At 36.6% G+C, this 27816-nt stretch overlaps 1 protein-coding gene across 1 annotated transcript; it reads right to left on the bottom strand.

Annotated features, from left to right (window-relative positions):
- Window positions 1–4952: 4952 nt before the first annotated feature.
- LOC110937045 (protein FAR1-RELATED SEQUENCE 5-like) lies at window positions 4953–6727 on the bottom strand. The gene is made up of 3 exons (XM_022179456.2): window positions 6454–6727; window positions 5803–6372; window positions 4953–5714 (listed from the first exon to the last, which is right to left on the bottom strand). Exons 1-3 carry the CDS (start codon window positions 6703–6705, stop codon window positions 5055–5057), a joined length of 1482 nt encoding a protein of 493 aa, XP_022035148.2. The 5' UTR covers window positions 6706–6727; the 3' UTR covers window positions 4953–5054.
- Window positions 6728–27816: the final 21089 nt, after the last annotated feature.

Below are 27816 nucleotides of genomic sequence, written 5' to 3' on the forward strand. Positions count from 1 at the left end.
GGATGGGCCTATTGTGTACAACTTAAACAATTTAAACTCGTACTTTGTCAGTTGCCTATATGTATCTAACTATTAATGTCTGTCGTTGATCCGGACAACTTAAACAATTTATGTGTACGTCTAGTGTTACATTTTGGTGAAGCATAAGTAAACTACTGGAAAGTTTGACAAGCGGCCATAACTATCATTACAAAGCAATATTTCCGTCTAATAACTTTTTTAATCAATATGTGTGTTCTTTGCTATAATAATTAGCGTTAGTCAAGCGGCCATAACTATCATTACAAATTACTTTGTTACAAAAAAATACCTTTCTTTGTACAACAAACAGTACCAAAATAAATGTAACAAGAATTAAATTGAGGGGCGAGTTACTTGCTATGCAAAGCTAACTACTCATTATAATATATTTTCATAAATGCCAGCTTTGAATTGTCAAATCTGCAAAAAAAGTACACGCATGTACCCAAACCATATCCAAAAAATATATGATAGTACCCATTATTATAATAATATATATAAAGTACAATCTCATATAAATGCCACATTATGGGGAATCTAAGATGGACAAAAAGCAAGGACAGTTCTCAATTGTACTTATGGGAAACGTTGTACTTATATCTTATCTCAATTGTAATACTCTTATAGTATTTTTATAAAGAAAAAAAAAGTGAAGTCTTACAAAGTAGTTGTGCCAACTTGGAAGTGACTAATCTGCATAAGAAGTACATACATATCGAACACTATATCCAAGAAATATATAAAAGTACAGTCTCATAAATAATAAAAAGGAAAAATATGTGTACTTCTATCTCTATCTTATGTCCAATTAAAAAAGGAATAAATGACTACTTCTATCTCTAACTATATTCATTGTTAATGTATCTCTGTCATGATTTGATAACTATAGTACACGCATCTAATAAATTCCAAATTGACTCTTTGCGTGTAATAATAAAAATATAAAATATATATATACACCTATCACATTTGGGTAAACAAAAAACGAGGGAAAAATCAAAAGTTCAAATCTTTAAAGAAAATTGTAACTCCTTAAATCAAAAAAATAATTAACTTCTATGTTGGTCAGTGTAGTACATTTAATGTTGATGTAAACAATCTAATTAATTTTTCCACCTAACATCATTTGATTGTCTATAAATTAAGGTGAAATGTAAAACATTAGTTTCATCACTTGTTCACCATAAAGAACTAAAAAAAAACAACCTTATTATGTCTAGTCCATCATCACCAGCTAACTCAAAACGGGTTACCAAACGATTACGGAGAACTCTTTCATTCGAACTCCAAACTCCAAAATCGGATTGCAACCCAGAGTGTTCTCAAATCACAAAAACCCCTTCCATTCCGTCAACGCCGCAAACTGTTGAAGAAAATCTGGATATCGATGCTAAGCTTATAAGTGATCTCCTTACTAACACTAAACCTGAAGTAACAACACATGATGAGATGTCGCTAGATGATGCACTTTTGGATGTTGACTGGGGATCATTTTACTTCACCACACAAGTTACCCCTGTCAAAAACTCTTCATCTGTGGTGCTCGCAGACCAAGCAAAACCAGTCAACGCCACCCAGGAGACCTCCCCGGCAGTTGATCCAAAGACTATCGATGATCTTGAAGATGATCCTATAGATGATGATTACTCTTGTTACTCTCAAAACACCCTTATCTCGTGGGCCAACCACAACCCGTGGGAGAGTGAGCTTAGCCCAGAACCACTTAGCGCTGAAATTGAGTATGGCACACCAAGATCGTTTCTTGACTAAATAGTGGTGTTTATGTGAACTTACTAGTATGTGTGTGAAAAAGAAAGTACCCCCATTTTCCCTCTAATATATAGGGGCTACTTTCCTTATCCCATGTTATCCAATGTACTTTACCATATCTAGTGTTTAAGTTATTATGTACTCAACTAGGACTACTGAACTATTCTGTTAAATCTATGTTTTCAATCTATGTTATTAAAAAAATCGTGTCATTATTATATGATTTCAACAAATACTGACTTCTAAACATAAAAAAAAACTTACATAGGTTACACCCTTTAGGAAAAAAATAATAAATGAAAAAGAGTAACATGATCAAATCTAAAAAAGAGATTCAAGCAACCGTCAACAAAAGCACATAATCAAAAACACACATACAGCAAAAATGTACAAAAACCTTAGAGAAAAAAAAATGTAACACGGTACGTAAGCACGTGCACAAATACAAACAAAAATGTACAAAAATCTCAGAGAAAAAAAAAATGTAACACGGTACGTAAGCACATGATCACACACGTACATAAAAAATGTACAAAAAACTCAGAGAAAAACAAAATGTAACATGGTCAAAACAACCAGATTATTTCTTTCGACAAAGGAAAAATCTACAAAAATCAAAGAGAAAAAAAAACTGTAACATGGTAAACCCAAAACGCAACAAATCCATCACGTAGAAGATTCTCGTGTTCAACAAAACATCAAATAAGTACATATTACACAGGATAATCCAACTAAGTACCACATATTTCTTAGAGTCAACAAATAATGGCAAAACCCTCAACAAACAATGCTAACAAGTAAGCTGCCAATCACTAACGCTAATATCAGTAACCATATAACCCTCTTCTTCTTCCGGATTTCTTGCTCACGGGCAAAGAGTTCAGCTTGTAGGTTATTGATGTTCCTCAAAAGACCTGGTATGATCCTAGTTGACCTTAGGCACATCGGTGGGTCGACCCAACCAATGAAAGGGCAGTTGCTAGGCTACATTAAAAATAAATGAGCATAAAACCCGATTAGAACATACATTTACTTATTAAAACAGGGTTCGAATTTTTTACCTTAAACGGACATGAATAGAACCTTCTTCCTGGGTTGTCATCTGTCCATGATGTCCGGATGGTAGCAATCCTCCCACATGAACACCTTTTCATGTTTTTTTGAGGGGTAGATGAGGCTTAGATAGATGAATTGTAAAGAAAATAGAGAGATAAGAAAATGATTTATTTGAATATAGTTAGAGTGGGTAGCCTAGTTAGAGTAGTTGTATATGGAGATAGTTGGAGACCTATAGTTGGAATGATGATCTATGACATCCATCTAGAACAAAAGATATGTACTAAGGATTTGTGGGCCCGATTATAAACATATTCTTTTGTCATTACCCACATCCATACACTTCTTTCTTTTTCTACTTTTTATTACCTTTTTCTTTTGTTAGCATGTGGCCTACCCATAGAAAGATTTTACGACCACATTTGTACTTGTATAACCAACAGAAACTAGAGAGTTTTTTTTTTCATTATATATTACACCACAAAAAATTACAACATCATTAGACACATAAATTACTCCTTAGTTAATGTTCATAACCTAATACTTCACCTAATTTCTAATTAACCTAAAAACACACATCTTCAAAAACAAACATAATTAGAAAAACACAAACAACAACACCTTATTTCTACTTGAGCTCCTTCATGTGAACCACTTTTTGCACTTGCATGGGGTTGGTGGCACGGGGGAAACTGATATGTTTATTGGGAAATATGAATCCCACTCAATTTCACTCATCCACGAGACATCATCAACCCAATCGCTGTTTTTGGAATCATCAACATGTCTCTTTATTGGGTATATTGTAGGCTCATCGTTAGGCATCGCATCAACGGTAGTGTGTGTATCAAAGCCAAAGGGTTCACCCTTGGGCACTACATTTGGCTCCAACTTAACTGTAGGCTTAACACTATGCATGTTTTTCGGTATTGCTCGAGCCATAGGCTTCACCTCGGGTTCCACCTTTGGGGTCGAACAAAAGCTACTCCTCTTTCCGCGGGGGTGCCCATCAATGGTAAAAATCTCCCTAAGCGTGTGTGTGGACATAGGCACTAAAGGGGTTGCATGCATATCGCCAACACTAACTGGAGTCGATGCATACTTTCGAAGTCTCTTCCCGACATTAATGAACTCATTTTTCCCAAGATTGAGATCGATAACCTCGGCATCCGGGACTTTGTATCCCGCGGATGGCCTCTTGTGCATTGTTATGCTTTGGGTGTGATTAGTAGTTAACAATGGTTTGTGGATGTACATATTATGTATGCTGAAACTATTTATAATGAAAAAGTAAACTTTTGGGGGTGGATGGTGGTGATTAGATATGAAAATAAATGACAAATTAAATGCATCACCAGAGAAAAAGGAGAAAGTAACAAAAAGATACATCTTGTTGGGGCAGCCAATCTTGTTGTATGTATTTTATATAAAATTTGTATCTACAACTTGACCATATAAAAAGATGTTACTTTATGTATAATATATAAAATTTGTTACAAAAACAAGTAATATTCATCCAGCCTTCATCCAAAAAATATTAGCTCTTTAAGAAAAAAACGGCTTGTGTTTTATAAAGTAAAAAACACAAAAAACGAAAAAAAACTACAAAATACTATATGTGTTTAAATTTTTTTATTTGATTACTATTTTTTGTAACGAAATGGGTCATTTTCTGACTAATTATATATATATAAGTTGGAATAAAAACAAAATCAGAAAATCCATAAGATAGAAAATTCTTAGATTCAACACAGCAAAAATCTACAAAAAACTCAGGGAAAGAAAAATGTAACATGGTGAAAACAAAAAAAAAAAAATAAATAAATAAACATAGAAAATTCTCAGCTTCAAGCAAAAATGTCGACAAAAAATGGCAAAAAAAAAAATGAACAAACAACGTTTAGTTTTCACGCAAACATTGTGCATATCATTTCATAATGCAAACTGATCAATTAAACCATAGTCATTAAACCGAAAACCGTCCTACATACCAAACCCACATACATCCTAACATGCAAACATATGCATGTGCATCCATTTTCAGATAATCTACACATGCAAACATGTGCATCTACAAAAAGGCAGCCCAAAAAATACAAAAGGGATGATCAAAGTTTAGTTCCGCTCCACTAAAATGGAGACCAAAAAGCTGGCGTCATACAAGTTTTCAAAACACGCACAGCACGCACATCAAAATAAATACCAAATCAAGTGGACTCCTGACTCGCAGAGCTTGAGTCCTCATCCTCGTTACCCGATTTATTCTTCTTCTTTTTCTTGCAATTTCTTGAATCATGCCCAGTCACGTACTTCATACATGTTCGGCAAAGCCTTGGTGTTTTGGGAGGTTTGACAGCAGAGTTGCTCGTTCCATCCTGCGGTGCTCTAGACACTCGTCGACGTTTGCCACATCCTTTGTTCCTGATCCCATCTGGATTGTTGAGAGTTACGTCCCCATCTAAAGAAACACCAAGCAATTCTTCAACAGCAGCATAGTTATCATTCTTGGCTTCGTCATCAACTGGTCCTCCATTTAGTAACTTCGATTTCAGTTCCTTTATCTGCTCAGCAAAAGTAGAAAGTCCTCCAACATCACTTCTTAATGCGTCTACGCATTCGGTTACAATCTCAAGAATCTGACTTCTCGCAGCAGCTTGTGGACGGGTGTCAACGCCATATCGACGTTCAATAGAAAATATACTTTTGGGAAGCACGTCCCTAGTCCAACGCTTAACAACAAACTGGGCAGGGATTTTTTCAATATTGTTTACCCGGTAAACACAAAAGATGTGCCTACACAGATATCCAATACGAATGAAGTTGTTGCATGAACAAGAGACCGACTGATTTCTCAACTCAAGTTTAACCTACAAAAACACCAAATAAACTTCTGTGAAAAAAAGCATAATGAAAGCTTAAACAAAAGATGTCATCAAAAGGATACAGCACATTTACCGTGAATGTGTTGGTTGCACTGCTTCGCTTGTCCAACTGATTCACATAGTAAACACGAACATCATCACAATCCTCCATGTTTATAATGTAACAAAACAACTTCCCCTTGTATATCTCTTTTCTTACCTCTGTGAAAATTGCATGTGTGTACAGCTCAAAAGCGTGCTTCTCGATAGCTAAATCAGTACTATCCATGAATACACTAGATGAGGTTTTAAACTCTGCAACACGTTGCCTGTAACGCTGATTGTCTATCCTAGTTTCATAACATAGCATGAACTGAACTAGTGTGTTAGCACTAGTAGAGTTGACCTTGAAGCTTAAGTTAGAGCTTTCACATCTTGATGTGGTCCTCATCAGACAACACATTGGGATATCACAGAAGTAGGCAGGTACCCATTGGTCCCTAATTGAGTACATATCATTCAACCAGTCGTGATCTTGTAACCCATATTCCTCCATCAAAAGTTGCCAACGCGTCTCAAATGTAGATGGTTTCATGTGAATACTCCACACCAAACGATGCATCAATGCCCTTAACTCAGAGTTTTGTAATAGGTCTCCATGAATCTATAAATAATAGGACCCCAAGCTGTTAAAAGAAGTAACAAAATAAAAAATTCTCAAACAAGATTGATAAATTAATAAAACCTTGGTTGGAAGTTTTTTCATAATATGCCACATGCAAAGGCGGTGCCGAGCGTCTGTGAAAACCTCTGAAATGGGAGCTTTCATTGAAGGGTCCTGGTCCGTCAGAACTAACTTTGGTTGCTTCTTGTGTGCCTTCAGAAATGATTCAAGTAACCACTTGTAAGACTCGGTGGTTTCATTGAATAACAAGCCAACACCAAATGTCACACATTGTTTATGATTGTCAACACCAGTGAAAGGAACAAAAATCATGTTGTACCTGCATGACAAAGAAAAAAAAACAAAAGGTAATAATATGTTAAAGGGGGAAAAAGTGCCAGTTTGCAAAACCTTACTTGTTAGTGTGATAAGTCGCATCAAAAGCTAACACATCACCAAACACCTCGTAGTTTATCCTGGAAATTTCATCTGCCCAAAAAATCGACCTCAATTGCCCTTTCTCAACCACAAACTCATAGTAAAAGTCTGGTAAGCTCTCCGATCTTTCTTTCAAACGATCTATAACAAGTTGCGCATCACGGTCACCAATATAAAGCCTAACCGACTGGCTCCAGTTCTTAAAGTCAGTTGGCGTCCCACGTACGTTGTGATGTCCACCCATTAGGGACACTAAAACTCTGTGAGAAACAATTGGACCAATTCTGTTCAAACTCATGTTATGGATAAACTGTTTGGATGTAAAGGGTAGTTTCCTTGAAATCCTACTTAGATCACGATTAAAACGCTCAACAAAGGGATGATTGTGGTGCTCATGGAACCCTACCACTGTGCACATAGAGCTGCCCTCAGTAAACTTAACAAGTATACTAGCCTTGCAATCCGTCACTGTGAAATTACTTTGCCTAATAGTCAAGGTTGACTCCTCCAAGGTATCAGTTTTACGCCTAATTTATGGTTTTGAATATTTAGTACACCTTATGTACTGGTGAGTGACAAAACCCTTCCATATCTTGGTTTGCCCCTTACAAATAGAAAACCCAGAATAAACAGCATAGTCCTTGTACATACTGAACACGTCGTTCCACGTTTCATATACAGAACCAACAACAGGCTTTAAAACAATAGGAACATTAGGACACCACATTCTAGTGCCATTGGGTGTGTGGTGAACATAAAACTCCTCGTTCGCATGAATACCTACGAAAAAGGTCACGAGTCTTAGAAAACATTGTATTGTTTAATAAAAATCTAACACCTATAGGTTGAAAACTTTTTTACATGTAACATTGTATTCTCAAAAAACAAGTTTAACACGTTTCACTAAAAATGCAAAAAAAAAAAAACATGGTAGTACATTTTTTTATGTCACCAAAAAGTGTAGATGCTGGTGGAATTTTTTATGTAGCCCAAAAAATTTAAACTCGAATGTTTTCCCCAACTTGTTTTTCCCCTTCCAATAAAAATATAAAAACTTCATACAAGTCCAACCACGCATGTTTTTACCTCCTACAAAATATATAAGCTTGTTTCATAAAAACTTAATACAAGTGCAACCACACATGTTTTTACCTCCTACAAAATATATAATCTTGTTTCATAAAAAGTTAATACAAGTGTAGCCACACATTTTTTACCTTCTGCAAAATATAAAAGCTTGTTTCATCAAAAATAAATATATAAGTCTAACCACACATTTCCTCCTCTACCAAAAAAAGAAATAAAATAAATAATAATAATAAAAAACTAGGAAAATTAAAACTAAGGGTATGTTACAATAACACTATAGAAAAAAAAATCATGGTTTCACATAAAACAAAAATCACCTGTTGATAGCAACTGTGTAAAAGTACAATTCTGAACACCATCTTCATCATCATTTGTGGAATTTTGATTTAGAACTGATGCTACGCATTAAAATAAAAAAACAAAGAAAATGAATCAAGAACAATCCAATGAAAAACTAAACAAAGAAATCCTTAATTTGCAAAAGTACTCATATGCATTTAAAGCTGAACATTTAATACAACAGAAAAAAACTCACCTGGAAACGCTGAAGAAATAGGTTCAGGTTCTTCAACAACCCTAACCTCAAACAATGCATCTTCATCTTCATTAAATGCAAAAACAGGTGAAAGATTATGTGGAACAACATTTAAGGGTGAACCAGGATGATCAATGAGTGTCTCCGTACCACCGGCAACGGTCCGAGGGGGTTGGCTGTTCGAATCAGCCATGATAAATGCAAATACCCTTCAATGGTGAGTATGGGGGGTGAGTATGGTTTCTTTCTTTCACTGCAAGCTCTGGTTCGAAATAAATGAGATGTGAGAACATTTGTTGAAAGGTGTTAGGAGCATGTGAGAGAAGCTTTACAAGTACACAAGTAATTAATGGAAAGCATGACAAGAAAAGCAATGTTGAAAGGTCTGCGTGTGCAGACTTACAAATGAAAAGGGTCACCCAATTCTCAAAAGGTAAAAGAAAGAAAATGTCAAAATTGCCCTTGTCTCCTCACAACTAACAAGCAACGTGGCTAAATCTGATCCACATGTGAGAGTTTTCAGGGTTTAGTCAACTGGAGTGGGTTTTCTCCTTATAATTAGCCTATATATATATATATATATATATATATAGGATAAGGATCATTACACAACACTAATTATTGCAAGAACAAAAAGAACAACTCTAAATCACTAAATTTTGGGATTTAAGGTTCACATTTCTTAAATTTTATGTTTCTTACATTCATATATGTATTTCTTATACATAAGAAAATCATATATTTTTCTCTACACATAGTCTACATACATGTAGGTAATTTAGCCTACACATAACCTACATGTGTGTAGGTTATTTAAAAACTGAAGATTTTTCATATGTTGTTTCAAATTCTAGTGTGAGAAACAATAAATCTTACATTTATAACATTTTCATTTACTTTTTAGGTTTTTAGGATTGAAAAAATGAGTGATTCATTTTGTTCTGTGTGTTCTCGCAATATTTAGTGTTCTGCATAGAACCTTCCCCTATATATATATGTGTAAACCCTTAAAAACATGTATATAACATGTGTAAATTTTTTCAAGAAAAAAAAACATGTATATAACATGTGTAAATTTTTTCAAGAAAAAAAAACATCGGGAGCTTTGAGTTTCCCGGGTTTTCTAAATTAAAGTGGGTTTTCTATACATCCTTCCCCTATATATATATATATATAGGGGAGGGTTATTTTGAGAACGCTAAATATTGCGAGAACCATGAGAACGAATAAAAAAACAATCAAAGCCACATTTTTTTAATATAAACCTCACTGTAATTAAAATACAACATCAAAAAAAGAATTTACAACAATAAATAATTCATTTCTCCTCTCAAAATCACTTTTATTAGAATTTTTACACATGTGTAAATATAACAAATTTATACATATGTAAATGGAAAACTTACACATGTGTAAATTTTCTTTATTTACGAATTCACATAAATTTAAATGTATAAATGAAATTTATAACATTGTATTCGAATAATAATGATAAGTGTAAAAAAATTTAGAATTTGAATTGTTTTTGACAAAGTTCTCATGTTTTTTGATGCGTTCTCACGGTTCTCGCGATATTTAGCGTTCTCATTTAGGCCTTCCCCTATATATATAGAAACGAGATTAGGAGAAAACGCTCAAAAGTGTGAGAACGGTGAGAACGCATCCTGGCCCAACACGTGTCATGCGGTATAGAGAAGGGCGGAGGGGCTTTTTGTCCTTTCATCTTCTGCTTTTCCAGTTCCGCTTTTCCGAATGTTGTTTTAATTTTTGGGGTTTATGATTTTTGGCGTTAACCAAATTCAATAATTAATGGCGTTTAATGGTTTCATCGTATTAACATTTTGGCGTTTATGGCGTTTATTCAAATCGTATGCCATTGAACCCTAGGGTGGTCAGGAGATCTATCTGAATGGCGTTTTTCAAGGCGTTTTAAAAAGATGGCCCGCTGTTCTATTATTTTTTATAAACATTTTGGCGTTTGTGGTATCTTGGCGTTTTACAATTGTTAGATTATATTTCAGCCACATTAAAAAAAATACAAGCGAAGAAAATAAATTAAAAATCCTAATCGGTTCTCTGTTCACAATCTTCACTGTCATCAGTCTCTCTGTTCTTTAATAGTACAAGAACTGTCACAAAAAATATGGCGTTTTATGTAAAACTTAACAAACCCATCGGTTTGGTTATTTTGCCTGCTCGTCTGTTGAAGTGGCTTTTTTGTGGATGTTTGGGGACATAGATTTATGACGTGTGGGTGGTTTTTTCGCTTTTTCTTCATGTTGATCTTCATCTTTATAATCATCCCACTCTTCAGTGTCATTGATCTCTTCTCCTCATCCAAGCCTTCTTCAAGAACAAAAAATACAAAATGCCATATGACTGGCATCAGTATCTTTTTCTTGAATTTTTGTCCATCTCATGCAGCAAAATCTTTCTGAGTTACTCGCCTCCGCTAACAATTCATTCAGTGAAACTTCACGAATAACAATTCTGAATATCCAAGAAAGCACATTAGCCATCTTTGATTTTTTTTTTGGCGTTTTACAGTGAGTGATATTTAGTAGTATTGGCGTTTGTTTTTTTGATTTGATCAATGGAAGTTCTTGAGACGTATCATTTTATAGGATCTCTTTTTGGCGTCTAAGTTAGGTGGTGCGTTATTATAATAAAGTATTAGTCTTTTCAGTTACTGTTTGTAATTATTGTTTTTGAGAAACTTTGTCTCTGAAGTCTGTAACACGTCCTATCTTTCAAGTTTGGCGTTTTAGATTCTATATTAATAAATTTTCCCTACCTTCAGTATTACTGATTTGTAGTTACTGTTTCTAGTAACATTTTCAAGTTTGTTATTTATTTATTTTATTATTTTATTTATTTTTTATTTTTTTGGTTTTTTATAATACTTGTCCAAAGTAAATTTATGATGGTTTGATAAACGCCAAAGGCGTAAGACATTTGGCTTTTTGGCATTTTTATTAGATATGGCATGTTTCTATATAACTATCAACTGAAAAAGAAAATAAAACAAAATAAATATTGATCTTCTAAATCTTCTCTGTCACCAGTCTCTTTCTTCTTTTGAAGCATCTTCACTGGCTGTTTCGACTTTTGTATGATTTTTTTTATTTTTGTTTTTTGAAGTAGTTTTTTTGTCGCCATTTGGAAACCCAAAGTCTGAAATCAACCTCTTTTTCTATAATTTTTGTTCATCTCATGCAGCAAAATGTTAGTGAGTTTACACCCTTTCAGCCAAATGTTATCTTCTTTGGCGTTTTACCGAGAAAAAGAACGCCACAAAATAAACCATCTTAAAACTGTAAATTTGATCATGCTAAAATCAATAAAGTGTTGCTGTATGGTGATGTATAACATTGTTAATCCTCAGTTAAGAAAGATAACTGACAATGTTGTCCACCCCATACAGCTACATTTTATTGACAACAATATATTTGATATTTGGGTTTTCTGGTGTTTTATCAGACGAATGGCATATATTAAATAAGGCGTTTGGGGTTTTTGTGTGACAACCCTCACAAATCCAGGTATCCGTACAAATTAATTACTATTTAATTAGTGCTTAATTACTGTGCTTAATTACAATTATGAATAAACTGCTTTCTGTTTTCTGATACATACATACTCATGCATCATACTTTATTTCTATCACTTCATTTATTACACACAAAACATTAGTGACAAACTTGATGCACAAAAGCACAGTTAGCACAGTGAGCGGATAACCCAGTAAACATGCTGACATTGCCAGCACTAGACAGACACTGTCTCTGAGGCCAGTATGAGCCGGGAATAGATTACTACACTAGTAAGGAGTGTCACGAGGTGAGGACCATAGAACAGTGTCACTAGGTGATAGTTATAGTGACCGGAAGTGCCTAAAACATGCTTTAATTACAAAATTCTGCACTACATGCAAAAATTCAGCATTTAACATAACTAGTAGAGTGCAAAAACTTGGTAAAAATAATTCTAGACACTTTCCAAAGTGTTGGTAATTTATTATGTCACTAAAAATAAATGACACTTTATAGCTTCACTTAACACTTTAACGGATCAATATCCAACCGAACAACCGGACTTTACCTGGAACATAAAAATGTTGCCAAAGACATAGTTTTCACGTTTCTGAGCTAGTTAGGGTCCCCGAACACCCTAACACCCTTTATATTAGATAGCATACTTAACCTACTAACTAAACCATTGGATTTCAACTAGAACATAACTAACCATTACACCACCCAACCCTTACCCCCCCTCATCTCGACGGTTCCCCAAGGGTGGGGACACACCCTTGTTTCTTGATTATTTTAATCACTCTTGTTTGATATCTAGATGACACATTGTATGATGGTTAATAGTGGAGTTGGATAATAAGTAAACTCATGGGATTAAGAACTTCATTCCACCAACACACTTAGCAAACTCACCCTCCTCTCTTCCCTCTTGCTTGTCTTCGGCCGAACACCATCACCACTACACACCCATCATCAAGCTTTGGTTCAACCATTTCACATACATCCATAGAAGCAAGGAGTCATACAAACAAGGCCGGTGATCTTGAAAGTGCAAGAACCGCTCTAGATCTCTTTTATCCACCACATTTATACCTTGTTTCTTCCCTAGCCTTGAGCTAGTAGTAAGTGTCTCTAATCATCATCTTGATCTTGTTTATGGTGGTTAATATGTGATTTAATGGTTAAAATTTTGAAACACTAAAGAACATAACATAAAGTCTTGAACATAAGATGAATAAGTTGGATAAAGAGAAGCTAGTTGTGTAAATCATGTAAATCTTGTTTAGTTGTGATTACTTGATGTTGTTTGTTACTAAAAGTGAGATGGATCATCATCTAACCATACTAGATCATGTTCAAGAACATGAACTAGTAGTATGTTAGTGTTAGAGATATGAAAAGATGATGAAACCATCCACCATGAACTTGAAGCTTGAATAAACATAATTTTTCTTGTAAAATGAAGTTGTAAACTTGTGGATCTAAAGATCTACAAGTGGTTTTTTCGGAAGAACCAAGCGGAAAATGCTAGTTTTGTTAAAACCCGGATATTTTATAAACAAGAAGCATTTATAGTAACTAAACAAGTGTGTAAACACTTGTGTAACAATAAAATTTCATAAAGAAATATTTTTTTGTAAATCTTGACTAAAAGTTGTTAAACTTCAAGTCCTTTAAAAATGGAGTTTACAAGAAACTAATCATGTTTTTAGAGTTAACAAAACCTACAAAATGTGTTGGTGATTTACTACATATTTTTACAAAAACTTCAAGTTCATGAGTTTAAGATTTATTCATATTTTGTCTAGTTGATGAATAGATATTGTATATTGTTGATTGGTAAATTGTTTGGTGATTTTTATAAAAAGAAAATGATATGCTAAAAGCATGGACACCTCCATTTACAGAGGAAACTCTAGCGAAATTTTTCCAGAAATATAACACTTAGAAAATATTTTTCTAGTAAGTGTTTACATAAATATTTTTAACTTGTTCTTCAAAAATAAACTTCGCCATGATTTTTAATACGAAAAATAACCAAGTACCGGAGGTGGATTTTCATAAATAAAACTTGTTAAATACATATTTAGAATATATATTTTATAATAAAACGCTTGTGTGACTATGTGATTATTTTGTGAACTAGATATATATTATTTTTAGGGTTAAAAATAATATAACTTGAAATATCATGAAAATACGACTTCCAAAATAATATCAACGTTCTCACAAAAATAAATATTTAAGTTATATAAGTATCGCAATAAAACGCGAACTTTAAAAATGTAACTTATGTATTTTTCGAAGAAATACTCCTATTTGTACATTTTTATGAAAATATTATTTTGGGAAAACTTATGAAATAAAATATAATATTTTTGGGAAAAATATATATATTTTGGAAATTAAAACATTTTAGACAAAGTAATTAAAATATATTTTCAAGTGAGACTTAAAAATATATTTTCGGAATTATAAAACACCCATGTATTAATACCCCCATCCTTGGGAAGGAATATACTTATAAAATAATTTAGAAGTGTAAATACGAAATAGTTGTCTAACTATTTCCCAAAAACGTTAAACCTTAAGCCAAGGCACGGTCGTCCGTCTAATAGAAGTTAGTACGTGTAGGTCGTCACGCAGCAGGTTGATTTGGGACCGACTATTTCGAGACGCACTTCTGTGAGTTCATGTCCCCCTTTTCCCTTTATTGTTTTCAGTGTTATACTTCGGGGGTGAAATACATGCGACAACTATTACAACTTTTATTACATGGTATGGTTAGCGTAGGGAGGGTTTTTACTACAACTAGATCTTGTGAGGGGTGGGTATAACGCTCGAGGCCATTAATCCTCTTTGTTAGGACCGAGGGACACAAGAGTGATAGATCTATTTGGGTGTAGCGAGCCCACACCCGTGAGGCCAGGGAGGCCCATAGAGGTGACTGTGTCTTACAGCCGGGAGCCCGGTACAAATTTGCTAGGTTTGAGTTTCCCTGCACTTTCTCACACATACCAGTGGATTTGCAACCCATTGGTGATCTCTTTTTCCTTATTGCTACATACCAGGGATTTGTATACATACTTCAAAGGTTTACTCATACTCACTTTTACATGAACTCGCTCAACTTTTGTTGATTTTTCAAACTGCATGTATTTCAGGGAATTAGGGATCTGGCAAGGTGTGCTATGTTGTCAAGCTGCATAAGAGAGATGATGTCATCCAATTTTAGGGATTGTGACTTTTGCCTGGACGAGTCATAAGTCTTAAACTATGTTTATTTCATGTCGTATGAACAATATTTTTATTATGTCGTGTTATAATCCGCTGCATGGGTTGACTTTTAAAAACAATGTTGTCGTATTTTATTTTTAAAACTTGAATTAAATGGATGATCATCATGGTTTTACTTTCATATAGCTTTGTGGTGATTAAGCTATGGTATTAAGAAGTCACACCAAATAAACCCACGCTTCCGCAAAGCCAGGGTGTGACAGCTTGGTATCAGAGCTTTGATCATAGCGAACTAGGATTCCTTCTTGAGTCTAGACTATGATCACTAGGGCTCTCACGAAAACATTTTTACATTGCATACATTACGTCCAGATCCAGGATACAAAACATTTTTACAAACAAAAGTTTGAGCACTTTTTCAAATTTATGGTTCAGTCGTGGTGACTGAGGGAGTTCAGCCCTAAAGGCTGAGAGGTTCAGTCATGGAGACTGAGGGGCCAACTTTAAGATTGGAGAGGTTTTGGTCTGTGAGACCAGGGAGTTAGTCTGAGAGACTAGGAGGTTCAGTCTGAGAGGCTGGGAGGTTAGTCTAGTGAGACTAGGATGATTATTTGTTTGCTTATTGGTGACTAACATGTTTATTTGATTATATGATTGATTGTTTGAGCATATGTGTGATTGTATTACAGACATCATGCCTTCTTCATAAGACACTGGAGTTTCAGATACTTTAGATCCCATGGCGATAGTATCAGATGATGAGATTCCATCGGAGCACGAGGTCTACACTTCCGACACTATCAGTACCGATGATGACGACTTCCAGCCATTTGCGCTACCTGATGTCGTAGTAGAGCCTGTTGATGGCCATCCTGTCAGGGACTTATCACTTGCGGTGATCCCTGCTCCTGTACCCCTTGCTGCATATCCAGTTGTTGACATGCCACTCGATGTTGTTTCTGACGACGACGTCGACCTATTTGAGGAGGACCCACCTGAGGCAGACCATGAGGGCGGGGCCCCTATCGATGCTGATGTCATCTTACCCATTGCTGATGCTCCTGCAGAGGAGGCTCCTGTTCATTCACCTGTCCCGGACTCATTTGAGTCTGTGGTGTCCGCATCATTGCACACTCAGGGAGAGCAGCATCACTCTCACGACGCCGACCCTGACATGGCGTCATCAGCTGCACCTGCTCTCGCACATGACTTTGAGTTTGATCACGATGTTAATGATGATCCTGTCTTTCCCCTTGGTTTTGATCCTAACCAGGATATTGAGTTCATTCACTTAGATCAGCCCCTAGAGGAGCCTGTAGCCCCTATCGATCATTTGTTTGATGATCCAGCTGATTTTGATATGGATTTTGTTGACCCGGAGTCTGTTGTGGCCCCAGAGCCAGTCATTGCTCCTGACCCTACATTAGAGCATGACCCTGATCATGACGATGCACCCGCTGTTGCTCCTTTTGTTGATGATATACCCATTGCCGATCATCTTGTTGTTGCTCCACCGTTGGTGGATAATCATGTTGCTGACGTTCCTGCTGATGCTCCACTTTTGATAGAGGATCCTGTTATTGCACCACTTCCTGATCCAGTGCCAGTGATGTTCGACCGTGCACCTTATGCTACCCATATTGATCCACGTTACGCTGACACCCGCAATGGGTGGATAGACGATGACGATGATTACCCACCATTCGTGTTCCCGGTTATACCCCTTGTAGCCCCCGTTTTAGCCCCTGTTTCAGCTCCCGTTGATGTTCCTTTGCTCTCCACACACATCACAGATGCTCACCGCACCGACCTACCTATTACGTTTCTTTAGGACATACCGCCACCGCGTCCTGGAGAAGGGTCGTCTAGGCAGCCGCCTATCCCTATTCCACCTATGTTGTCATCTCCTTTTCTATTTGGATCACAGATTCCTTCTGTTGCACCACCTTCAGCACCATCGTTTTTGCCATCGAGCGACCCATTTCTATGGACTACGCCCCTGATCATGCCCCTGACCGATCTGTATCACCCATACCATGTTAGGTATTCTACAGAGGACATCCTTACTTCGTTGATGATACAACAGGAGGCACTGACACGTCGCATACAGGATTTGGAGAGAGCTCAGCGACCACCTTGCCGTTGTCAGACCCCATTTTCAGCATCACATCCTCCGCGTCCACTTTCACCTGACTCAGACGTCCGTTTCATGACCTCTGAGCAGTAGATAGCTTATCTGTTGCGCGTCTGTCGCGCTCTAGAGCAGGATTGGTTGCATATACGTCGTTTGCTCTACTCTCATTTTCCTCCTCCTCCGCCATCAGCCTAGGCGTTTTGATTCGACACAGGCAGACTTTTGGTGAGACGACCGCGATTGTGCAGATTATACAGCATTTGGAGACCGCATTTTGGATGTTATGACTTTTGATGTTTTGTATATTGGTTGTTGTTGTCACTGATTAGATAGTTTGGACTAGGGCGATGTGGCCCTTAGTCACTGATGACGTACGATACAGTTATGAACTTGTAAACCTTACATTGTGGTCTTGATTTATGATAGCGCAATCGCAGTATTCTCATTATTTGTGATGTTAGATTGATTGTTCATATTCTATAACATGTGATGTTATGTGCCTGAATAATTTGTAACATGAGATGTTATGTGTTTGATAAATGGTATATGTATAGTTCATTTACTTATTTTGGCCTGACCAACGTGAAACATCTTTTAGAAGATGCCACCGAGACGTGATCCACGCATGCCTACCAATGAGGCAGAACTTCAAGGAATCATTGCTGCCGCTATTGCGCAGTACGCTGCTTCGCATGCAGAAACCAACGGGAATATCTCTCAAAACCACGGCAATAACAATCCACCTAATGGTAATGTTAAGTCGTTTGAGATATACTATGATACATTTGGATATTTATAGCACGTTCGCTAATACCATTTGTAAATCCTAACGTATGTGCAGGGTGCACTTACATGCAATTCCTCGATTGCAAGCCCGTGAACTTCGACGGCACAGGAGGTGCTGTTGCATTTGTAAGATGGGCTGAGAAGACTGAGTCTGTTCTTCGAATGAGCAAATGCGCTCCCGAGCAACTAGTGACCTACATCTCAGGGTTATTTCTGGATGGAGCCCTATCTTGGTGGAATTTGCAAGTGCAAACTCTTGGGGAAGCTGCTGCTTATGCGATGTCATGGAATGAGCTGAAGGAGCTCATGCGAAGGAAGTACTGCTCACGTGCTGAAATTCAGAAGTTGGAGACTGAGTTCTGGCATCTCAAGATGGAAGGTCCCAAGATTGCGGAGTATGTTCAGAGATTCCACGATTTGTCCCATGTAGTGCCGTACATGGTTACACCGGAGTTCAAACGAATCGAGCGCTTTATCTGGGGATTGGCACCTCAGATTATGAGTATGGTTACTACTTCTGTAACAACTCTCACTAAAATTAATACTTAGTAGGTTAATTATCTATTAAGGAAATCCTAATTGAGACACCCAAGTAATTCTGCACTAACCCTAAAATTTTCAGAACATTTGGAATCAGGATTAGGGCCCCTAAAACTAAGGGGGGTTAAACCCTAGTTAGAGTTATCTACCAAAAACGTTGTCAAAAAATTCGAAATATCACGAAACCAACTCAGCAAGCCTAACTGGGACACAAGGCTACCCTAGGGTAGATTGTTACCCCAGGCGAGTCGCGACAGGACCAGGGACATCTTCCGCGACACGCGGGAGGTGCAAATTTAGGGTATAAATACAGGGGCTTGGGACTTGATTCCTGGCTTCAGTTCGACGTTCAAATTCGAATTGTACGTTGAGTTATAGCATAAACAGTCCCAAAACACACACTAATATCGAATTGCTGCCGCAAAACAGGGTAATAACTCGATCGCTATTACGATTCATTTTCCGACCGATCGATATATCCAATGGATGTTTAAGTGCCGCCTACATTAGGGTGATACTTTGTCGTTCGTCGTTAAATCGATGGATGTTTAAGTATCGCACTTTGTCGTTCGTTGTGAGAATTTGATCTCGTGAGTTAGAGTTATCGTAACTGCTGTATTGATCACTAACCCGGTTTTGTGTGCATTATTATTTAAATTAGGTAAACAAGGCTAATCCATATTCTGTCCGTACTAAATCTGCAATGTGAGTCATTCTCTTTTCTCACAGTTTGTGAGTCATTCTCTTTTTATCAACTGTTTTACAATACTCCAAATTATTTTCAGAATTATAAATTACAGTGATTAAGTTTATGTAATCTCCAAATTACAGCCAGTATGTGGGGTATTGTGCACATTACTACTGTTTTAATCACCTTAGGTGGGCGAACCTAAAATTAAGTGATATACGTCATTCATTGGGGCAGCCAATGGTGATATGACCACAGTCACAGATCCGGTCGAGTGACAAATACTGTGGGTAGTTGGTAGATATCTGAAACATATGTAAAAACTCTTAATACTGTAAATTATAATAAATGAGTCATTTTAATAAATAGAATGATTCACTCAGTATTTCCCGCTGACAAAACCTTTTTCAAACATGTTTCAGGTGATCTATTGTAATTCAGGAAAAGTGCTGAGGAGCATTGCAAGCTTAAAATAGTGGCTCATATTAAAATAAAGAAATATGTTTTGTAAAAATAAGGATTTCTCAGTAAAACCATGTTATTATAAATTACCAGGGTTTTATCCCGAGTTGTGAAATAAAATAATCGGGAAAAGTTTTTAGCTTTAAAACAATCCTGATGATACAAATTCCGCTGCTAAAATCACATAAATAAATATCACGAGATTTCTGTCCCGCGGCTCCTGAAACAGGTCAAACCGGGTCGGGGGCCGTGACAGAAATGAGGTGGTAGCAGAGCCACTAAGTTAAGCTAATTAAGTATTTAGAGATACTTAATTTTTCCTGATTACTATTATGTGATTATGTTTTTTATTAAACTGATTATTTGTTAGTTACAGTATGGGTAAGCAAAAGCTGCAAAATATCTATCTTAAATTAGATAGGTCAGTCTACGAAGAGGGAAGTTCATCCCGAAACAAATCTTCTAAACTCCCTACAATTCCTGAAGAAGGAATATTTGTGCGAAAGGCACAATATGAGAAACCGCTTTCTCCTAGAAAAAGGAGTATGATTATTAAGAAAAGTAAGGAGCAAATTCGAGAAAAGAAGATTAAAAGAGAAACCCAGGAATTAATCAATAAATCACCTTGGGAAGACAAGCTAGATGAGAAATGGGCAAATTTGTATATGCTAGCTACTGTAGCAGAACATGCAGATATTTAAATACCCTAAAAATCTAGTAATTCCCAGTAAATAAATAAATAAAACCGAGTGTGTTCTTTCCTGTTATTTTGTACAAATAGTGTGCAATAAAACTTCAATGTTTATTTGTTAAACTTTGTTCCAAAGTTTTAACTTAGTATTTTGTGCATTTTTACATATATGCTACACAGTATGAATGAGATATCTGAAGCCTTTCAGAACCTCAATCTGTACCCGGTGAATATAGAAGTTTCCAAAGATTTAACTGGATACTTTGCTGATGTGGAACAACCTGTAGAATTCAAGGCTCCACCTTTGACAAAGCCAAAACGAAAGAAAAGAAAGAATTATATGTGGGGGAGTCATATACGTAGGAAAAAGCTAGTTCCAAAACTTCCTAAAATAAACAACCCTCTAGAAAAAGGAAAAGGAATTGTAATCAAAGAAAGTTCCAAACAGCAAGAGATGGAAACTGAAGTTAAGAAAGATTCTAGGCAAATGGAAATACAGTTTGAGGAATACTCTAAAGAAATAGAAATGGAAGTAGGACAAGGTTCTAGACCAACTCAGATAGAAATCGGAGAGAGCTCCAACCGAAACCAGGGAACAACTTTTCAAGAGGAAATAGATTTTCTATTGGAAAGCTGTGAGACTATTCAACCTGTCAATACTAATGTTTTTACCTATCCTATTGAAAATCCACTCCCTATGAATTTTGAACCAGCAATCCCAGAACCAATAGTCCACTCCCAACCTGTAGGAATGGACGAATGGTGGACGAATGATTGGCAATTTCAAAATATTGTCAACGACCCTTATTCCTTTCTTCCACAATTCGATGCAGAACCCCTACCTAATCCACCAATGAGTAACGAAAATATGGCTGAACTTCGCCATTATGGTGAAGAATTGATGGATGCAGGAAATAGAATCAGGGAGATAGGGGGACAAATTGCCTGGAAGTATGATGAAAGGGAACTTCGTTTTTAGGACGACAAGTGACGAGAGATAGAAGGATGGTAAAATTATAGTTGTGTAATAGTAATAGTGAAATCAGTCTGTAACATAACTACGAATAAAACTTTGTAAGATATTGGTGTGTATTGATGCATACTATAACAGATATAAAATGGAATCGAGAAATTGATAGTTTTGACTATACGTGTATTGTAAATTATCTGATTGTTTTTGTATAATTGCTATTTATCAGATACTAATAAAAACTATATATATATTATCAGATGGCAAACATTGGTAATGAACCAGTAAATGAGGTTAATCAGTCGGAGCAACATCCAGGGGATCAATATATGACTAGACAAGATATTGAAAATATTGTTGCTCAAGGGATAGCCAATGCTATTCCAGCATTCATTGCTGCTGTAAAAAGTCCAATTCGAACCGCAACATATCGTTCCTAGTAAATGTACTTCTGAAGATAACTTCAGTAATAGTATAAACGGGGATAATAATCATGTTAATCATGATAATGAATCCCAGCAGACGCCGCTCTCTAAGAAACTGAAAGCTGCAACATCTGGTTGCACTTTCAAAGAATTCCTTGCTTGTAAACCCACTGAATTTGCAGGCAATGAAGGGGCAACTGCATCACTGCGTTGGTTAGAGAAAACCAAAGCAGTAATTGCAATAAGTAAGTGTGCCAAAGATGATCAGGTCATGTACGCGTCAAATCTGTTTAAAGAAGGAGCACTCGAATGGTGGAACACTGTGTTACAAGCTAAAGGAAGAGATAGGGCTTATGCTATACTTGGGAGGAATTTAAGAATATTGTAGAAAGAAAATTCTGTCCTGAGTATGAGAAGGAACAAATGACAAATAAGTTCCTAAATCATCGGATGTTAGGTGTGGATTGTCGTGGTTATTGAATATGCTAGAGTGGTACCAACACTGGCTTCGCCAGAACCGGTACTCATTTCTCGCTATATTTGGGGATTAATTAGCGAAATTCGCAATATCGTTAAGGCTGCGAGACCTCGCACTATTGACGATGCAGTAGAATTAGCTAACACCCTAACTGATGAACTGATACGCACAAGAGATGAAGACAGGAAGAAGGAACTAGCTCAGAAAATTACCCAAGGATTTAGAGTGGGTAATAGTAGTAATTTCAAGAAAAGAGGAGCAGGGCAATCTTCAACTCAGCCATTCTGCAAAATTTGCAAAAAGAAACATTTTGGAAAATGTAATAGAATTTGCAATTTTTGCAAAACGATAGGACATCGTGAAGAAAACTGCAGAAAGAAATCCATAATTTGTTACAATTGTGGAGAGGCTGGACATTTCAAAACAGAATGTCCTAAGTTAGACAAACCAGTAGACAACAAACCCAAGGCGACCGAAGGAGCTACTAAGAAGAATGCCAGAGCATTCCAGCTAACTACACAGGAAGCTGAACTGATCCCGGACGTCATAGCCGGTACGTTTTTAGTTCACGACGTTTATGCAAAAGTATTGTTTGACTCTGGTGCAAACCAAAGTTTTATAAATACTTCATTCTGCCAAGCTCTTAAGTTACCCTTAACTACCATTAGGCAGATTTTTACAGTCGAAACCGCAGAAGGGAATTCAGTAAAAATCAATCAGGTTTTGCAAAAAGTAGAAATAGAACTTTTAGGTCATAAATTTGCTGCAAACCTATTACCTATTAAATTAGCTGAATTTGATGTTGTGTTAGGAATGGATTGATTAATAGCCAACCATGCTCAAATCATTTGTGATAAAAACTCTATAGAAATTCAAGCACCTACTGGAGAAGTAATCATGATTACAGGAGATAAACCTCGCAAGCCACTAAAGTTCATATCAGTAATGAAAGTTGCTAATTATGAACGAAAGCAAGGAATAGTATATATGATTTCAGTAATCATTAGCACTAAAGGTAAAGAACTTAAGGAAATTCCTGTAGTCTCAGAATACCCAGATATTTTTCCAGAAGATTTACCTGGGTTACCACCAGATAGGGAGGTAGAATTTAGGATTCATCTAATTCCAGGAACTACACCGATAGCCAAGGCACCTTATCGATTAGCTCCTACCGAAATGCTAGAATTATAGAAGCAGTTAGATGAATTACTAAGCAAAGGATTTATACAACCTAGTTCATCCCCTTGGGGTGCACCAGTGTTGTTTGTGAAAAAGAAAGATGGATCGATGAGAATGTGTATCGATTATAGAGAGTTGAATAAGGTTACAATTAAGAATCGATACCCATTACCTAGGATTGATGATCTTTTTGATCAATTACAAGGCGCTAAATACTTTTCTAAGATAGACTTGCGCTCCGGATATCATCAATTAAAGGTTCAAGAAGAGGACATACCTAAAACTGCTTTTAGAACTAGGTATGGACACTATGAGTTTACAGTCATGCCCTTCGGATTAACTAATGCACCTGCAGCATTCATGGACATGATGAACAGGATCTGTAAACCATATTTGGATAAATTTGTAATTGTTTTCATAGACGATATACTTATTTATTCAAAAAGTCAGGACGAACATTGTCAGCACTTGCATGCACTCTTAACTTTGTTAAGAAAAGAAAAGTTGTATGCCAAATTCTCGAAGTGTGAATTTTGGCTACAAGAAGTGCAATTCTTAGGACACATGGTGAATCATGAAGGTATTCACGTAGATCCTGCTAAGATAGAAGCAATTACCAATTGGAAGGTTCCGCAAACCGCAATGGAAATTAGAAGTTTTATAGGTTTAGCCGGGTATTATAGATGGTTTATTAAGGATTTTTCCAAGATAGCTGTACCATTAACTAAGCTAACCTGTAAAGCCATTAAGTTTGAATGGGGACCTAAACAAGAAGAAGCCTTTAGAATCTTGAAGCAGAAATTAACCAATGCTCCAATCTTAGCCTTACCAGAAGGAACAGAAGATTTTGAAGTATATTGTGATGCTTCAAAATTAGGATACGGATGTGTGTTAATGCAACGCAAGAAGGTAATTGTGTATGCTTCCAGACAATTGAAAAAACACGAGGAAAACTATACGACTCATGACTTAGAATTAGGAGCTATAGTTTTTGCCCTTAAGATATGGAGACATTATCTGTATGGAAGTAAGTTTACTGTTTATACAGATCATAAAAGTTTAAGATATATATTTGGGCAAAAAGAGTTAAATATGAGGCAAAGAAGATGGATGGAAATCCTGAGTGATTACGACTGTGATATTCAATATCACGAAGGAAAGGCAAACGTAGTCGCAGATGCCTTAAGTCGTAAGTATCATGAGAAGCAAAGGCGAGTCCGTGCTCTTAGAATAAATCTACAAGTAGATTTAATGGAACAATTAAAGGAAATTCAGGAAACGGCAATCAAAGACGATGCCGAAGGAATGAAAGGTTACCTAAAAGAATTGGAACAAGGAAATAATGGAATTTGGAAATTCCACAAAAACAGAATTTGGGTACCTAAACAGGGAAATTTAAGATCAAAGATTTTAGAGGAAGCTCATAAATCTAGGTATACAGTACATCCAGGAAATAATAAAATGTACCAAGATTTAAGAAAGAATTTCTGGTGGATAGGAACGAAAAAGGATATAGCCGAATACGTATCTAAGTGTCTAACTTGTTCACAAGTTAAGGCAGAACACCAGAAACCTTCAGGTCTACTACAACAGTTAGAAATGCCTGTATGGAAATGGGAACTCATAACAATGGACTTTGTTACTAAGTTACCCAAAACCAGAAAAGGTAATGATGCTATTTGGGTAATTGTGGATCGGTTAACCAAATCTGCTCATTTTCTACCTATGAAAGAAACCTTTAGCATGGAAAGGTTAGCCAAGTTGTACGTAGATGAAATAGTATCCTTACATGGAGTCCCACTCTCCATTGTATCGGATAGAGATAGTCGTTTCACTTCCCGTTTCTGGACAAGCTTCCAAGAAGCAATGGGAACCCGACTTAATCTAAGTACTGCATATCATCCACAGACGGACGGACAAAGTGAAAGGATAATCCAAACTCTAGAAGACATGCTCCGAGCATGTGTAATTGACTTTGGTGGTAATTGGGATAACCATTTACCATTAATCGAATTCTCCTATAATAATAGTTATCACTCAAGCATCGAAGCCGCTCCATTCGAAGCACTGTATGGACGCAAGTGCAGAACTCCCGTTTGTTGGGCAGAAATAGGAGAAAGTCAATTATCAGGTCCAGAGATCGTACAAGAAACCACTGACAAGATAACCCAAATCAAGGAAAGATTGAAAACAGCCAGAGATCGCCAGAAAAGCTATGCAGACAATCGCCGCAAGCCACTAGAATTCCAGATAAGAGACAATGTACTATTGAAAGTTTCTCCTTGGAAAGGAGTAGTATGATTCAGTAAGAAAGGAAAACTGAGTCCAAGATATGTTGGACCATTCCCAGTGATCCAACGAATAGGACCAGTAGCTTATCGCTTACAACTACCAGAAGAACTAGCTGGAGTACATGATGTATTTCATGTATCTAATCTCAAGAAATGTCTATCAGACGAATCCCTGGTAGTACCTCTTCAAGATGTGGAGGTAAATGAAAAGCTGAAATTCATAGAGAAACCCTTACAAATAGAAGACCGGAAGGTCAAGTTTCTCAAACACAAGCGACTAGTACTGGTAAAAGTCAAATGGAATTCAAAGAGGGGACCAGAATATACTTGGGAACTGGAGTCAGAATTGAAGCAAAAATACCCTCATCTATTTCAATGAATCTCGAGGACGAGATTTTTCTTAAGGTGGGGAGGATGTAACAACTCTCACTAAAATTAATACTTAGTAGGTTAACTATCTATTAAGGAAACCCTAATTGAGACACCCAAGTAATTCTGCACTAACCCTAAAATTTTCAGAACATTTGGAATCAGGATTAGGGCCCCTATAACTAAGGGGGGTTAAACCCTAGTTATAGTTATCTACCAAAAACGTTGTCAAAAAATTCGAAATATCACGAAACCAACTCAGCAAGCCTAACTGGGACACAAGGCTACCCTAGGGTAGATTGTTACCCCAGGCGAGTCGCGACAGGACCAGGGACATCTTCCGCGACACGCGGGAGGTGCAAATTTAGGGTATAAATACAGGGGCTTGGGACTTGATTCCTGGCTTCAGTTCGACGTTCAAATTCGAATTGTACGTTGAGTTATAGCATAACCAGTCCCAAAACACACACTAATATCGAATTGCTGCCACAAAACAGGGTAATAACTCGATCGCTATTACGATTCATTTTCCGACCGATCAATATATCCAATGGATGTTTAAGTGCCGCCTACATTAGGGTGATACTTTGTCGTTCGTCGTTAAATCGATGGATGTTTAAGTATCGCACTTTGTCGTTCGTTGTGAGAATTTGATCTCGTGAGTTATCGTAACTGCTGTATTGGTCACTAACCCGGTTTTGTGTGCATTATTATTTAAATTAGGTTAACAAGGCTAATCCATATTCTGTCCGTACTAAATCTGCAATGTGAGTCATTCTCTTTTCTCACAGTTTGTGAGTCATTCTCTTTTTATCAACTGTTTTACAATACTCCAAATTATTTTCAGAATTATAAATTACAGTGATTAAGTTTATGTAATCACCAAATTACAGCCAGTATGTGGGGTATTATGCACATTACTACTGTTTTAATCACATTAGGTGGGCGAACCTAAAATTAAGTGATATACGTCATTCATTGGGGCAGCCAATGGTGATATGACCACAGTCACAGATCCGGTCGAGTGACAAATACTGTGGGTAGTTGGTAGATATCTGAAACATATGTAAAAACTCTTAATACTGTAAATTATAATAAATGAGTCATTTTAATAAATAGAATGATTCACTCAGTATTTCCCGCTGACAAAACCTTTTTCAAACATGTTTCAGGTGATCTATTGTAATTCAGGAAAAGTGCTGAGGAGCATTGCAAGCTTAAAATAGTGGCTCATATTAAAATAAAGAAATATGTTTTGTAAAAATAAAGATTTCTCAGTAAAACCATGTTATTGTAAATTACCAGGGTTTTATCCCGAGTTGTGAAATAAAATAATCGGGAAAAGTTTTTAGCTTTAAAACGATCCTGATGATACAAATTCCGCTGCTAAAATCACATAAATAAATATCACGGGATTTCTGTCCCGCGGCTCCTGAAACGGGTCAAACCGGGTCGGGGGCCGTGACAACTTCCAAGCCCTCGACTATCACAGAAGCCATAGATCTTAGTGTGGCTCTTACTGAGGAAGCCATTCGGTTGAACAAGTTTTCGACTTTTGAGCAGAAGAAGAAAGAGACTCACGTGGAATCGTTTGGTGAA

The sequence above is a fragment of the Helianthus annuus genome, chromosome 1 (assembly GCF_002127325.2).
Source record: "Helianthus annuus cultivar XRQ/B chromosome 1, HanXRQr2.0-SUNRISE, whole genome shotgun sequence".
Taxonomy (NCBI): Eukaryota; Viridiplantae; Streptophyta; class Magnoliopsida; order Asterales; family Asteraceae; genus Helianthus; species Helianthus annuus.

What these genes read in the sequence shown, in the direction of transcription:
- LOC110937045 (XM_022179456.2), bottom strand. Translation starts at nt 6,705, where the DNA reads ATGATTTTTGTTCCTTTCACTGGTGTTGACAATCATAAACAATGTGTG. An exon ending in TGAAAAAACTTCCAACCAAG is followed by an intron (nt 6,373 to 6,453) that starts GTTTTATTAATT and finishes TATTATTTATAG; the next exon opens with ATTCATGGAGACCTATTACA. An exon ending in GTGCAACCAACACATTCACG is followed by an intron (nt 5,715 to 5,802) that starts GTAAATGTGCTG and finishes GTGTTTTTGTAG; the next exon opens with GTTAAACTTGAGTTGAGAAA.